Source organism: Plectropomus leopardus, chromosome 3 (assembly GCF_008729295.1).
Source record: "Plectropomus leopardus isolate mb chromosome 3, YSFRI_Pleo_2.0, whole genome shotgun sequence".
NCBI lineage: Eukaryota > Metazoa > Chordata > Actinopteri > Perciformes > Serranidae > Plectropomus > Plectropomus leopardus.
The window spans coordinates 24,949,393-24,965,986 of record NC_056465.1 but is presented as its reverse complement, the minus strand read 5'-3'; the positions used below and the strand labels follow the sequence as shown (position 1 = coordinate 24,965,986).

Here is a 16,594-nt window from a genome sequence, read left to right as displayed (position 1 = left end):
AAATCAAATAACAGTGGGTCACCTCTAACAAATGCTATCATTTACATCAGTGAAAGACTGGTCTGTTTAACAAACATGTTAACAAGAGCCTGTTTGTATTATTTGTGTTTTTTTCACATTGTATTTTTTTTATTTGGCTTTTTACTAGAGAGTGTGATTCTTTTTAAAACTTAGTTTCACCCTACATTATATATTGTTAACTGGACATATTAAGTGAATCATCACCATATGGCTCAATCCATTAGTTTGTTATGGTTGAATAATATAAGGTGTGGTCAAAATATACATTAACTCTGCCTCTCCTATCTCTCCAGAGCTGTATGCATTCATTGGTCGAGGACAGAGCCGTATATCTTTATCTGCTTTAACCATGTCCGTCCCCTCCCTCATTCACATACACAGCACAAGCCTATTGTCACCATATGACTTTAGACCACTGACATGTTTTTGGCTGAGAAATTACATTCAGGTTCAAGTTACTTTATTTGTAGGCTACCTGTAAGTAGATTTTGTTTGCAATAGAGCAGGCTATTGTATCGACATATATTTCTACAAAGAACACAGACTATAGACACACATGATAAAAATAATAAAAGTACTAAATGCTTCAATAATCACTAAGTTACCAAAATAAAAATAAATTGGCGGCATTAGTATTAGTGTCAGACATATACAGACACACACATACACAGAAACACAAACACACAAGCATGCACACACATTTATTTCTCTGTACTTTATAGAAAATTTTGGCTACTATGCATTAAAACGCAAAGAAAAGTCAAGAAAAACGTAAAACAAAAAAAAAGTTGAATTGGCTTCTTTCAGACAGAGGTCAATATTTAGTGTGACCTCCTTTTATACGTAGCACCTCTTGAGCTCTCCAGCAGACCATCTTGAAGTTTTCCTAAATAGGATTAGTATTAAAAATCTCACATTGTCTGCCCAAGAGAGCTCAAGACATGCTAAGTGGAAAAGGAGGTCACACTAAATACACTACTTGCAACTTTAGCCTGTTGAAGAGGTTTTTTTTCTGGAATATTCTGTTTTTAATACCGTATACAAATTTCCTGTGTGTTCTTGTTGCATTTTAGTAAAAAGACAGAGAAATAATTCTATATGGTCATTAAAAACTTGCTAAAATAACAAAGCTTTTGGGTGGCCTATGACTTTTGCACAATATTGTATTAAAAATGCCTTTTAGTTTTACCTTATTTTGAAACTTGTTTTAAAAACACTGCGCACGAGAGCACAATTTAAGAACTGATACCGAAAGCAGGAGGGCAATTTCCATAAACTAAATATGGAAATTCTTAAATGCCAGCTGTCGAGCGACACAAAAACAGCCGAATTACCTGGAAATAGTCAATAAAAGTCAAAGTAAGCAGCAGCATGTAGTCGCTGCTGCTGAATCGTTGCGGCAATAAACAGTGGAGCTGTACAGAGGAGCAGACCTACAACATCCGGGCAATAGTCAGCTTGCGCAGAAACGGAATGGCGGAGGTAAGTGAGCGAAAACGAGGAATGTAATGACTCAAATTATAGAAAAAATGGACTGAATTTGAGACTTGTGTCGCTCCGTACGGCACACACGGGTGTCGACGGTTCCGCCGGCCGGTGGACGCCGGCTTAAAGGGAGCTACGGGGGCATTTTAACCGGGGAGCGGAGGAAGAAATGGAGAACCTCTTCAGCGTATCGCCTCTCTCCGCGTTCTTAGCTTTAAAGAGCCATTCCCTCCGCCTTGATAGTAAATCCGTAGAAAACAATAGGGAGCCCGGCGGGGTCTAACGCCGTGGTGCTGATCAGGTGCGCCCCGGAAAGAAAGTGGACTTGGTGAAAAAGTTGGGAGAGATGTCATGACTTAGCGGCGGTGAACTCTTTCGGAAATATTCACAACTAGTTTATTTCCTTCTTGTGCTGCTCAGTAAGCCGGGGAGAGGAAGAGACGTTCAGCACCAGTCACAGGAAAGCGCCCCTGGTCAGACAGACAGCACCCGGTGGGTTGGGAGAGCCACACCGGACTTTTACAACTTATTTAGACAGTTTTTTAGTCTTTAGAAGTATAATATAATCCAATAAACAGAGTGGGATTGTTTACATCTTCCCACAGCCTTGTTCTGTAGCCTACTACCCGAAGTTTTTCACTTCTGTAACTCTCATGTGGCCTCAACTTGCATGTCTTCATCAAAGACACATGTCCCACATTGACTTTTTAGCCCAAAGCCTATATTAGAAAACATGTCGACACAGTAGGAAAATGTGTTTTCACCCCATATGAAAAACCATTGGCTATTTTGTTATAAGCAAAACCAAATCTGCTGAGAGTTGTTTGATTATTCTGTAGGAGATTTACTGCAGAGTATGATTCTTTGAATGATACAAAAATCTACAGCATAAGTTTAAAAAGGGTGCACTGTAAAATCTGACAAGTTGATTTTACTCTGACAAATCTAGGAAACCAACTGCCTTGTAAAAAGTAAGTAGATATAACTAGTATTCTTAATTTATGTTTACAATATATCAAATTGTTACGTTTACTTAAAATGTAGTCATATTTACTTACATTTGTGAAGTTGTTGCAACTTAACGATGACATGTTAAGTTAAATCAGTCTTTCCAAGTTGTAGCATCTTCAGTTAACCAAGTTTATTGTGCTACATATGTGTCCTCTGCTTATTGCAAACTAGTGAATCATATTTGCATTTTGTTTCAAAACTTGAAGATCTCCTAACATTTGGCAACATTGTCTTTGTGATTTTCAAGTTAAGTCAGACTAACTTGTTTTACTGAAGTTGCTAACACTTAGAAATAACAAGATGCATTAAAATGTAATTTTTAAGTTGAAACAACTTCACGAAATTAAGTAAATACAGCTTAATTTTAAATAAACTTGATTTGACTTTCCTTTTTCAAGACAGTCGGGTAATTTAAAGATTATTTTAAGTAAGATCAATTTGTCAGATTTTACAGTGTGGTTTAAAAGGCAGGAGTCAGCTGATCTGTAATGGGATGAGCCAGGATCAGCCACTATGTGATCCCTCATGTTGTTTCTGTGTGCACGTGTGTCATGGACGCACAGAGGAATGTGCTGCCATGTACTAATGCATCCCCATGCTGTTTTACATGACGCTGATTGTTGGTGCAAATGACATTGTGTTTGTTTGTGTCTGCAGGTGGGCGAAAAGCCTCTGAAGACAAGTATGGAGGTTGTGGCCTAGTAGAGAGCGGATGAGGTTCAGTGATGAAGGCCCTCAGCAGGAGACGCAGTCTTAACGGGCCATAGAGGAGTTGGAGGAGAAGTTTCGCCCCATGAAGATGGCAGCGCAGTCCCACACTGTACGGTCAAGTTCAGCCATGTCCGCGTACATTAAAGATAGTTGCTGTATGAAAACCACAGTCTTCAAAAGAAAGTTTCACCCACACACCCATAGTCACTTTATTCTTATTATTAATATTGGAAAATTAATGTGTAAACCCAATAACTGACCATGGTGTCTCTAAAGTTTCTTTAAAATGTATCTAAAATTAGGTTTTCAAGATAGAAAAGCATAACATTCATTACCTAATATAAGTGAATGTGAAAAACCTTATTTGGGTGCGAACAGATATAGCTCTCTAAACAGATACAGAGAGAAAACTCTTGCCATTCACTGTTTATATTCCATAACCACCTCACAGTGCATCTTGTCCTTAAAAGTTAAATCTCTGTGTCAGAGCCCACAGTAAGACTTTTTGACAGGAGCTGTACAAAAACACCCCCAACCTCTACAAAGTGTCACTATCTTTCCTTTCTGTCTTTTAGTGATTAGGTGGAGTAATGTGCTAACAAAACATGTTTAATTAGCAGCAGTAAAAGCTGGGGTGGGCAGAAATCTGGAAAAGGCATTAAAAAAAAGGCTAAGTTTGAGTCCTAAGCCCCTCCCAGCAGACAACCAGTAACCTAGCGTTTCGCCATACACGGATTTATTTAATGTTATTTTATTGTACAGTTGCTTGCAGCCAATTTGCCGGGCCCCTCCTTGCTTCGCCCTCGAACTCTCTTTCTATCAGACAACAAATGTGACAAGAATTACAGAGCTAGTGGCCCCTCTTTCCTCCTGCTTCGCTCCCCACCGCTTTGGACTGCAGGCAGCAGCTCCAGAGACGGACCTTTGGGCGTCGGCTGTAGTGGCTACAGTTTGGCCAGCACAAGCTCCTCAGTGCCAGGTGTAAAAGAGGGTGACCAGCTGGTGCCCAGCGGCAGCACCGGGTCTAATCCGTGTAACGGCAGCAACAGAAAGTTTGCTGATATGGCGGGGAGTCGTGGTTGTCCTGTTCCTCAGAGCTGGGGTTATTTTGAGAGGGCTGGATTTGGGTTGCTGCGGCTGCTGACTCGGGGCCTGGCTAAGAAGCCTGCTCTCCTGTTGATGAGGTGGTCTGTAGTGGCGGGGATGAGGCGGAGGACAAGCTGTGATTCAAGGCTCAAGCTAACTTTAGCTCAGCTGTGACCCTTCACCTCCAGTTAGCAGGAAGCTAAATTATTAGCAACATTTACTCCAAAACAACTTTGTTGATATTGACATCTGTTTTGTGTCATTTTCTTGAAAAGTCTATCATCCTTTTTTGGTTGCTTTGCAGAGTAGGCACTCATTGCCAATGCTGGCAAAAAGTGTCCTTTTTGTTTTGGCAAACTTGGCTAAATAGCATATTTAGGATAGATGAAACTGTTAGTCCTCTTACCAAGTTTCAGGGATCAGAAGAAAACTTCCTTTGGAAACCACGCTCAGGAAATTATATTAAACACACAGCTGTAGATTTACAACTGATATGAAAAGAGCTGTTCTGGATTTTAGTCTGTGAAGATAACCAGATAGAATTTGTCCCTTGTCCATTCTTGTATTCTTATTTTTGAATGTTTTTCCGTTTGACAATGACTCCGCAAACTTAGTAAGAGCTATGGAGATATTTGGGCAAAGGAGGAAAAAAATGCCAAGAGTGTTAATAAGATCATTGTACTTATGAAGGTTTATATCCAGAAAATAGGATTCCTGTGAATACACGTCCAAACAATTTCCCATTCACTGAGAAAATTAAAGACTGGAAAATAGGATAAACTAGTTAAGTTCTAGGTGTTCGCCAAATAGTCTGGTAGGTACAAAGTATACTTATCGCTTCAGAAATTAAAATTTAACAATGAAGAGCAGAATATAGATTCTGTTCCACCTTAATGAAATGAAAACGCTAAATTAGTTGCTTTAAAAAAGGGTTTATTTAACAAAGAAAAATAGACAAATAGCACTTTCATGAGGCTCAGTATGCAGATTACACGCAATGAACTTTGCATTCTATATTTCTCACAGTTATAGACAAGCTGCCGGTGAAGTTTATGCCATGTTCATTTGAGAGTTTATTAATATAAATGGTGTTATTTTGCTGTAATTATTATTACTTTCAATTAATACACCAAAGCTGTCAGGCTGGGAACCCATGGGTTTATGCATATTTCTTCTTGTTGCATTTAGTGTTGCTTGAAATATGACCAGTGCGTATTGATTGAACTGAAGTTTTACCTTAAATGTAAGTCAGTTTCTCGAAATTCCCAGTAAAGTGTGCTTCTGCTCCTGCAACAAAAAATGTTTAATTTTCAGGAAAAATATTAATGCCTAGTACTGTAAGATGTCTAGAGGAGGTTTTAATGAAGAAATGTGGAAGTAACCCAATAATCTCCTTCCACCTGTTGCTGTCTCCTTCTGTAACTCTCTGTTTGCAGGCCGGTGAGCTTCCTTTGGAGGAGCTGCTGGCTCTGTACGGCTACACGATGTCAGATCCAGAGAAGGAAACCTGTCACATGGCTGCCAGCCTGCCAGGCATGACACTGGACAAAGTGAGATACAACGCTAAGAACGCAGATAATTTCTGAAATATAATATTATATATAATCTGTGTATAATCTGTGTATAATCTGTGTTCTTTGCTGTGCTTTGCTATAATGTGCTATTGTTCTTATCTTTATTGTACAGGATCAGATAACTGAGGATCTCTTTCCTGGGGAGGAGGAAGAAGAATCGTCAGCTGATGATCTCACCCCCTCAGTCACCTCAAACACCTCAGATCTGCTCCGCCGCCTCCAAGGTAACACACACAAAGACGTACATTTATAGAAAAGTAAGTAAATGGAGGCTAAGCTTCATAAATTATACTCAGATGGAACAGTTTTAGAGCCATACGCACACTCAGGGCCTTTTCTGATAAAGCTGTAGTTGCACTGAAAGAAAGGATCATTCCTTGAGTCTTTGTTTTTGGTGAAATATTATCTTGTTGTTAGAATCTAAGTCAGTGCTTTGCTGAGACTGCAGCTTGTTACTTGCATCCAGTCAGTGCATTTCAAGAGCATGACATGCCAGAGTTTGTAACGTCAGAAAATTACATGAAAGCTTTTGATGTGTTTATTTCCGTATAATGTGATTTGGGAGCTTCTTGGTATGGCAGCATGTACTGCGTTATGTGTCTGGCTTTGTATGACTGAATGATGTCAAACAAGTCTGAACTGAGGGAGTATAAATATGTTTAGCTTTCCCTCAGTAGTGACAGTATTGGTGCTGAGTCCACAAAATATCACGAAAACCAAATATATGGCAGGTACACTGCTTTTGTCTCCCTTGTGTATACTGGAGATTAACTGAGCACACAGTTTCTCTAAAAAGTAAAAGAGAGAGGGTGCCTTGTTCCTCTTTGATTTTTTGTCTGCTCACTGCTTTTTCCTTTTATTTTATACTAAATTAGATTAATTGCATTCTTATTTTTTATAGGGGGTTTTGCCTTGAGATGTTTTATCTCAATGGTATAAGCTGTTTGAATAATAAACTATAGAAAAAAACAAATCTGAACTTTCATAAATGCTGTTTGAAAAAATGTTATAGTGATGGATATGACTTTATGACAGATCAGTATTTAAATAAATCAAAAAGGCCAGATAAATTAGTCAAAAAAATTAAAAATGAGAAAAACCTCCCCATGAATTCGCCTGATCCTCTCTTATGTTTTTTGATCTCTCAGGTGGAGACAAAGACACATTAGTCAGCTCATCAGATGAGGACTCTGACAACGCCTCGATTCCCTCCAATGAAGAGCACAAGGTAGGGCACAAATACACGTCTCATGATCTCTTTAGAAAGCACCTGACATTAAAAAATGACAAAATACTGTTTTTTGTGTCACTTACACTCTAGTAGTGTGTCTCTTTTACATTTAATTATGTATATGATTATTTGATTCGTGGAAAAAAAAGGAAAGGTGCATTCAGAGAGGTTGGTCATTTGTATCTGTATCTACAGTAGCTTCTGTTATTAGTAAGAAAGAGGATAGGTAAGGTATTACAAGTTTTTCTTCTTCCTGCTCTGTTTGTTCATGGGATGTGTAGAAGTATTATGAGAAAAAATGTATCATTGTTTTTTTTAAATTGTTTTGGAAATGACACACTGAAATGAGCAAATAAACCAAATATGAATATGAATTATTGCAAAAGCAAAAGATATCTTGACAGTCGTGACAGCTGTACACATCCTTCCTTTTCGTTACGCTAAACATCACATCTCTTCTTCACATTACTGTCCTTTGTTCTTGAGTATAAATCATGTACTGTATGAATGTCTGATGTTTAATCCGTCAGACCACTCTGCTTGACCAACTGAAACCAACTAACCCCTAGAACATGTGACCTGATTACAACAGGACCATTAGCCAGTAACTTGCTGGCTTTCGCCACACAGCACAGACTTTAATAAAATGTCAGCCTTTATTAGCATTTATGATCCATTTCAGAGCTATGACAGACTGTGTTTGATTTCATTCTCAGGAGATCATGGTTGGCTCAAAGTACCAGGCAAAAATCCCTCCACTCTGCTCGCACACCTACCAGGAGAGAGGTGAGCAGCTGAAAAGATCTTGCCCTGCTAGGGTTAATGCATGTGTCCACATAGCGTTTTTCTTTGGCAGAGAAGAGGCGCTGGGGAGCACTTCATCCTAGCACTTCATAAAGAAGTGCTCCCAGTGCTCCCAGCGCTTTAAAAAAATAATGTACTATGTGTGGGTTTTGTTTCTTTGATGACAATATCTTGACATTAAAGTGAGCTCGGTAACATTATGTTAAAAGAGAGCTGAATACACAGTTGCAACACAAATGGGGATAAAAGCACAACACTCAACAGCAACATTTAGTGTCTGGCTAAACTGCTCCTACAAGTGGGAATTTTCTGTCTTTGCTGTGATAGTTTCTGCCTGACAGTTTGGTCAGACAATAACTAAAGTAGTGACCTTGACAACACTAGGGCCTTTCTGAAAAGTTCAGAGATTTTCAACTGTAAGCGCTTAGATTGGCTGCACAAAAAAGCCAGAGTACAGAGTAGTACAGAGTAAAAAAAAGCTCTAGGTGCAGTGCTTTTTCTCTAGGTGGCCGCATGCAGCTGCATACACTCTCTTCTCATTGGGAACAATTAAAAAAAAGGTCCTGGCACTCAGAAAAAATGAGCACCTTGTGGACACAGGTCACAGGTCTTAGAAACAAGTTAAACTGCCAATTTAGGGAGATAAAGTTAAAATATGTTGTATGAAATGGTGATTTAAGCACCTCTATGTAGAATTTGAAAAAAAATGCAGACTTTGGCAACTCCCACTTGAGGTATCAGAGAAGATGCTGCCAATCACATCTCAGTTGTACTTCACGGTCTCTTTTTCTGTCTCTTGTGAGTTGTCCCTTCTTCCTCCCTGCCCTAACTTCTCATCCTTTTTTTCTTCCCCTTCCACTGCATTTCCCCTCATTCTCTCTACCTTTCTTTGTTCCTCTAGCCTGCAGCAATGAGGACCAGTTGCTGTGGAGGCCAGGTGTTCTGCCTGTGCAGGAAGTGGAGGAGTTCCTGCTTAATGCACAGAGAACATATGCTCAGGAGGGGGCACCATTCACACAAACACACGGGCACACTGTCCGAGACAACCAACAGGTATAGAAACTTTAAATTGCACTCCTGAAAACACTGCCAGTTATGCTATGTACGTTCCAGTCATACTGTGTACTGTAGTCACATATGTGAACTTCCCACCTACGCTACAGAAGTACTCTTTAGCAATGCACTTAATGATCTGATTCATTTGGCTCATCCGCTTCCTTTTCTCTTGATACTCAGGCACTGTATGAATTAGTGAAATGCAACTTCAATGCAGAAGAGGCACTGAGACGATTACGCTTCAATGTGAAAGTGTTCAGTGGTAAGAACCGCCCTGTTGTTACGGTCTTTTTTCTAACTTGCTATTAAACTAATTTATTTTTCACTCAAAATCGTGAGCATTATGTTGATTGATGAAATATTTCTCAGAGTAAAAATAAAAAGTTGTATGTAATTACTTTTAATTTTCCAAAGTTTTTAGTGTCAGTATTTTTCCCAACATTATTTAGAGTTACTTCTCACAGCTGTAGACTAAACGATCCCTGCTTGACTCCATGAGCAGCGATAAACGGTAACTCAGTGATTCTCAGAGTGGGAAGATGTGCCTCCTCTGTGATCAATGGAGGAGAGTTTATGATGCACTGTGTGTTTCAAAAATAAGCAGCAGCCCAAATATTTAAGATGCTTGGGAGACTTGACATCAAGAGCACAAGCCCTTTTGTTTCTTGCCTGACGCCACAAGGCGTCTTTAGGGGTTTTTGTCAAAACACCAAAATTATTGACTGAGATACATGTGATGGTCTATCAGCTGTTGTTTTGGAAGCATGGAGAGCCCTGTTTGTTAAGTGTGGGTGCCAGGGTGCGTGTGAAGATGCGGCGCTGTCCACAGTACTGAAATGGAGCAGATTAAATCAGCAGACAAAGGCTTAGTTAGACATGTCACTTAGTCTGGTTGATCCAACAGAGCATCGTTCCTAAATTCTTGTGAGTGCTCTGATAAATAAATATGTTCTTTGATTTTGACAGAAGCCTCATGCTGTTATTAGTCAGTCTTTCTGCAGCCATTGCATGGCTAAATCAATTAATTTTTTCAAATGAAAAAAATGCCCCTCACAATTTTTAACAGCCCTGTCACTCACTTCATCCTTCCACTTGGCCTGAATAATTTACAAAAGTGATTGTTTGGGACCAATGTTCCTCCATTCCACAAAAGGAGCCTACCATGTCATTAAGTGTAAAAAGCCCTTGCATTTTCACTGTAGGATTTTACATTATTTTTATATTTATGTCTGGTTCATGCAATACGAATGGTTTGGCCCTTCCTCCATTATGTGACTTTGTGTAAACTCGCTCAGTAAGTTCTGTTAGATCCTCAATATTATCCTCTGTATGACAGAGTAACATACTATTTTGTCACATTGCATTTGGGCAATCACCTTTTTCTACAAAAGCTGCAAACCAGTGAAACAAGGTCAGGAGCTGAACCTCTATCAGTATTTTCAAAACCGTATTTTCAAAACAGTATTTTAAAATCTATTCAGCTCAGTACTCACCGACTTTGAAATCTGAACTTTATAACTCGCTTTTTATTTGACAAGCATTCACTTGGGATGTGTGTGGCTTTTTATTGTGTGTTTTGTGTGTGAGGTGCTTTTTTGTGTGGTTTTATGTTATATCTGTCTTGTCACTTCCTCTTTGTATCACTTCATGTCCTGTGCTGTTGTGTTTTTTTTCATTTTATTGTTCAACTTTAAATCATTATATTATTGTGCTGTGTCTTTGCTCTGACCTGCCGAGGGACTGCAGATATGAATTTTTAAGGTATAATGTAGTACGGTGCCTCAAATGATAACTTTTATGTTTTAAACTGTACACAGTCCCTTTTAATTAAATAGATAAATAAACAGATAAACAAATAAATATGCCGCATGCAACAGAAGGTGAGTCAATCCTTACTCCACTGATATTGTTTCAAATAGTATTGAGTTATATGGAGAAAATCAAATATCATGTAATTTTGACCAAACAATATTGTAGGGTCAGCTATTGGTGCTTTTAAAAAATATTTTCACAGTGAGATTTTTAATCAGTAATCATTAGTAGTCTGGATAAAATGACTAAGTGGGTAAAGACCTAATATAACAGCTAGAACAGTCTGGTAAAAAGGTGCTAAAGTGCTAAAATACTTGTGGTGCTTTTCACCCCTTCTTTAGAAGAGCTTTGTGCCTGGAGCGAGGAGGAGTGCAGGAGCTTTGAGCACGGCTATCGGGTTTACGGGAAAAACTTCCACCTCATTCAGGCTAATAAGGTAAGAGCTCTGCTGAATCTCTGCTGATGTTTAATGTCTGATTCTGACTTTTTATTTACCTGCTGGGACATCTATTTGTTAGCCAAAAACAACAAAGTTTTTCTTCTCCTCAGGTACGAACGCGCTCCGTTGGAGAGTGTGTGGAGTATTACTACATGTGGAAGAAGTCTGACCGTCATGAGTACTTTACCCAGCAGGCCACCAGGCTCAGCCGCAAGAAGTTCAGCCTGCAGTCAGGGAGCATGTGAGTATTACTGAAACACTAATGAAAGATCCATGGTCCAATCATGCTAAATGTGTGAGATAAATATCTATATGTAGAGCGAGAGATCACACCTAAACATACACGATTTGTCATCAGGCATGTGAGTGCTTTCTGTTACCCGCTTTCAATTTGCTGAAAACCTTGAGTATAAGATCACAGAAAGAAAATAAAACAACTTTAAGGCTGTGGGTCATTTGAAACTTTATATTTTTGGCTTTAAGTCTCAGATTATGCTTATATTCTCTGTGCCCCTGTAGTAAAGAATCCCTGCATGTCCTCATCCGAACTTCCCATTAAATCTACCACAGTCCTATTCCGACAACCTCTTTCAGTAACAACAGACCTTTTTTGAAGCTGTTTATTTATTAATTCCCATTAGTTGTAGCAGCAATCCATTGCGTATCTATAATTGAAAATCTCCTCCGTAGTTGGTTTTATTTATTTTTGCCATTGCATTGCTTTAAGATGAACAATAATTGCATTACTAGTCAATGCTTTTGCAAACTATCCTGTTAAAGTTATGCCATTCATACATCTGTGTGGTAAGTGCACCGAAATTACAAATTACAAATTAATGTGTGAAACAACTGTATACCCAAAAAATACTGCGTATGAATCTTGATATCCATAGTAAAAGAGCTGCAGTTTTGGAACAAACGTTGATTTTTTTAAGGCTATTTTATAATTCTTTGAGCACCAAAACACCTCCATGTTATTTGAAGAGCGGGAGAGGGTCTGAGCCTAACGGTGTATTGTTCTTGTTCTTTTGCGTGTAATCTGATTTTGTGTCTTGATAACCTTTTATTATAAATGCACATCCTACTATGCTAACAGTTGTTTAATTGTGTGATGCAGGGAGGAAGGAGACCAGGACGGTGACGTTGCAGAGATGGAGGCAAGCAACAACAATTCAGGCTTGTTGTCTCACAGCTCCATGGGCACTGGGCAGCTGGAGTCCCCATTACCTCCCCAGTCGAGCCTGGACCTGGACAAACCAGGTAAACAAGCACCTGATGTCATCTCTGTTATATGTGAACAACATAACTAATAGATGCAATTGGTAAAGCCATAATATCCAAGAGAAACAATTTCCATGATCTCATGTTTACAGCAAGTGTTCCCAAGCTCATACATGTAGAGTAAAAGCTCAGACAAAAACGCTCATTTAATCACAGCTTCATCTGGTCACAGAGCGCTGAGGGCCACCATTTGGCAAATAGAGAATACTTGTAACCAGTAGTATTTAGCGTAGTGTTTAGATGAAAAGGTCACCTGACACTTACCTCTCCCATGGAGAACAACGGCTAAGGGCCAGAAGTAAAGGCGGGACAGACATATATTGGGGAGACCCTCGGATGGGAACGTAGAAGTAAAGCAACTAAGTCTCAGAAGTTCCACATATTGACTGTGGAGGCATTACATGTCAGGATATATCTATTTACACAGATTTTGTGTAATTATAATATTTCACATTACAATCAGACGTTCTACTCTGTTACACTTATTACTGGTGTATAATTGACTGTTACATATGGGAAAAACAATAATAAGATGTGCCTGAATGATTTAGTTATTTTCAATCATGCTGAAAACAGAAAGACCATAAACATAAACCATACACACCATGTCAAACACGTGTTCTCGATACCATTATTTTCCGCTATCCATCATGTTTCATATGCAGGTCTATGGATTTCATTTTTGTCTATTGAATGTCTTATTTTGATTACATGGTTTGCCTTTTATGTTGACATCACATATCCATTATCTTATTTTTTGAATCATTTTTTTGTCTCACCTCCTTTGTTTTCCCCGCTATTGTCTTGCTTCTTGTGTGTCTTGTGTTGTTGTGTTTGTGTGCGCATGTATGCATGTCTGCGTCTGTGTCTGTGTGTGTGTGTGTGTGTGTGTGCATGCACACCTGTTGACATGGTGCTCCAGAGGAGGAGGGCCGTCCCCGCCGCAGACGAACTCCCCGCTTTCTCTTAAGGCCATGAACTCGGTCCAGACAGGCCACAGAAAGCAGGCTGGGCCTGCAGGTAAAGAAGGCGACAAAAGAGAATTAGAGAGAGAACACTAATAGCGTGGTGATTAGGAACAGAAATCATTAATTTGCATATGGTAAATATTCAAACTCTAATAAGAGCCTAAATGTGCAGGGCTATTGTATAATGCAATGCAGTAATGAGTCCTAAATCCTGGAAAGGAGTAAGCATTTTAGAACTCCTGGTTCCCTCATCTCAGAGTCAATGGTTTCTGGTTAGATGTCTGAAATTAAGTATCATAAATTTAGTTTGTTTGGAACAGAGTTTCTCTGCAATAATCCAAAATCCCAGAGGAAAATACATTTGGCTTTTTGAGGAGGGAGCGAGGCGGTGCTGACTTCTATGTTGCCATCCCTATTGCACTATACACAGTCATAAAGGCTCCTTGGGCCATTTAGTAAATACCACCAATTATCCAGCATAGTGTCGGATATATTGAGTCATTTTGTGTATTAGAAATACAGTTAACTGCATTTGATATTTATCATCACATCTGCTCAAAGAGCAACTCTGTTGCTTCAAAGTGGAAATTAAATTCAAACTAAATGTTTGTGTATCTAAAAATCACTTGAACTCACGAAGAATAAGGTTACAGTTGGCTGCAGTGCAAAACGATAACTTGAACACAAACACAGCACAGCGCATAAGGAATTTACAATGCAAGTCAGCAAAACAAAATGGAGAAATGATTAATATTCCTCTCGTGCTGAACGATTAAGCAGATTAATTGTTCACATGCATTTGGCAAGAGAGGGCAACTCATAAGGCCTTATGCAAACAAAACAATATGTGTTGATTTAAGAGCCTCTTTGATTTATGCTTCTGTCGGAGCTAGTGAGAAACCCACCAATGCAATGATTTACAGTTGAAGTCATTCATAACGCAACATTTCTTTGAAATCTCCATTATAGTCTGTTCATCCCAGTTTCATAAAAGTGGAACAAATACTTTTTGAAATACCTTTTTGTGTACACAAGTTTTAAGTTTTACAAAGAATGTTTGGGATGATGGGAATTTAATTTAAAAAGTACAGTATGTGGACATTTCTGGAACAAATGAAGCAGGATCAAAAGAGTTTTTTTGTTTTTCTGTCCTGTGAAACACATCTGTCCAGATGGTGAGCTGGTGATGGAGCTGTCAGACCTGTGTGGTGACGGATGTCCTCAGCAGTTGTTTGGCTGTCCCTTCTCTCTCCCGCCCATGGACGACCTGCGGGATCCCGGCTCAAGCAGTTGTTGTCCCTCAGCTCTGGTTCAGCTCCAGTCCCAGCCCTCCCCCCAGAGCTCCCAGTGGGCTGGCGGGAGCCCTCCGTCCTGCCATGACGACCATCGCCTCCCGGGCTCCTGTTTTTACCAGCTCCACATGTGTGGTGGACCTTTTGCTTCTGAGGGCCCTGACTGTGATACAGCAGGCGGCGGGACTGGCTCCGCCCACGGGTTGCAGGTGGAATTCAGCCTGCCGTCTGCCTCACCTCCCTCATCTTCTGTCCTCCCATCACACTTCCAAGCATTTGGCAGCCTGCTGCACTCGTCTCCCGTCCAGCATCCCCGCTCTCTCACACAGTGAGGGGAAATGAGGAAAAAACTGAGTGGTACTCCTCATTGTTTGCCCTGCGTCGAGATCTTTGAAGAAACCAGGACAAAAAGTGCATTTACCTAACTTTGTGAAAAAGTATGGACCTACTACCTGTGTTGGGCAGTTACTCGTCTGTCTGAACCCCATTTTTTTATGAAGACACTTGAACCCTACATGTCCTTTGTGGAGAGACAATTGTTTATCAGTACTTTCAGATGTGTTGATCATGTGTTTATTAACAGTTTATTACCACAACCTGCACCAGGGTTATGACTGGTTATGATTTATACATACTTATGAAAGCACAGTGCGGGTGATGAGAGCTACAATGACCATGCAAACAAACCAGAGGCAAGGTAAGGGGCTCGCTGCCTTTTTTTCTTAAATAGATCAATTATTGACAATGGTAACCACTGTTCCTTTGTTTTCCTATTTATCAAAACGGAATAATTTAACTGCAGCTCAGATTTCATCAAGAGCCAGTCATGTTTTTTAGGTATTTTCTGCATATTGCTCAGCACTTAAGCTGCTGCAGCCGTTTGAGATCGGTCTCTGAGAGCCACGGTGACGTGGTCGCCGTAGGTCTGAGCACAGAGTGAAGTCTGTCCCTTCAACTTAGATAGAATACTTAATTTAAACAAGTAGACATATTAAATTAAATCTGTAATTGGCTCTGCATTTTAATGTAACTTGTGTCTGCCTCCTCCACTCCACCTGTCTGAAAAGGTTTGGTGGAAGAGTCAGTCTTTCTCAAGAATTTTCCCTAAATACAAAGAGCCAAAACTTAACAATGTTTTCTGAGGTTGAGATTTGAACATGTTTGAAGAAAAAGGAGTTCATTCTTTTTGCATTCTTTTTTTTTTTTTTTTTTTGCTTTTGTGCAAGTTTTCATCCTTTTTTTCTTTATTTGAAGATTTACATAGAGATTTATAAAGGTGCAGTGCTTTGTCATCATTTCTGATCACCGTTTCTATCATGTTGAATATTTATTGCCATTAAGAGCCTGTTTGACATGCAAAATAGGTATCAAATAAAATTTGTAAATGTAAAATGTACATGCAAACAAAAGTTACTAAATGCAATCACACTTTCTCAGGTTCTGCAGCTTTGGTGGTCCACAAAACCATTAATCAGTGAGAGTCAGTCTGGACCGGTGTCATAAAAACTGATCAGACAGAAAAGCAAATATCTTTTTAGAGGTTTATTGGATTAAAGGTCTATTTAGGAGGATATACTGGCAGAAATTGATTAAAATATTTAAAATTATGTTTCCTTTAGAGTATTATCACTTGAACTAAGAGTTGCTGCGTTTTCATCACGTTTAACAAACACAAGAAAATGGTTCTTTTTCCTCTGAAATGTTTCCTTCACTGACCTCTGCCAAACATCATGAAATATACTGACAAATATCCCAGATGTAGATGCATTTCTAATAATAATATATATTTAAAATGCACATCTCATAAAAAAATCTCTCTTATT

The 16,594-nt window shown here is 39.3% G+C and overlaps 1 protein-coding gene across 3 annotated transcripts; it reads left to right on the top strand.

The window, feature by feature from the left end:
- The first annotated feature begins 1,450 nt into the window (after positions 1 to 1,450).
- mier2 (mesoderm induction early response 1, family member 2) lies at positions 1,451 to 16,163 on the top strand. Of its 3 annotated transcripts, none has more exons than XM_042512206.1 (13): positions 1,451 to 1,503; positions 3,175 to 3,337; positions 5,751 to 5,864; positions 6,001 to 6,112; positions 7,037 to 7,116; positions 7,836 to 7,905; positions 8,825 to 8,976; positions 9,160 to 9,241; positions 11,133 to 11,227; positions 11,341 to 11,471; positions 12,348 to 12,490; positions 13,436 to 13,531; positions 14,652 to 16,163. In XM_042512206.1, exons 2-13 carry the CDS (start codon positions 3,311 to 3,313, stop codon positions 15,101 to 15,103), a joined length of 1,554 nt encoding a protein of 517 aa, XP_042368140.1. In that variant the 5' UTR covers positions 1,451 to 1,503; positions 3,175 to 3,310; the 3' UTR covers positions 15,104 to 16,163. The 3 variants fall into 3 exon arrangements, with proteins under 3 accessions (XP_042368140.1, XP_042368148.1, XP_042368131.1); XM_042512214.1 differs by having other exon boundaries at positions 1,464 to 1,998; positions 11,136 to 11,227; XM_042512197.1 differs by having other exon boundaries at positions 1,466 to 1,998.
- The last annotated feature ends 431 nt before the right edge of the window (positions 16,164 to 16,594 follow it).

Coding starts and splice junctions, on each gene's coding strand:
- mier2 (XM_042512206.1), top strand. CDS start 3,311: ATGAAGATGGCAGCGCAGTCCCACACT. Junction 11,228..11,340: donor ACCTCATTCAGGCTAATAAG/GTAAGAGCTCTG, acceptor TCTTCTCCTCAG/GTACGAACGCGCTCCGTTGG. Junction 12,491..13,435: donor CCTGGACCTGGACAAACCAG/GTAAACAAGCAC, acceptor GGTGCTCCAGAG/GAGGAGGGCCGTCCCCGCCG.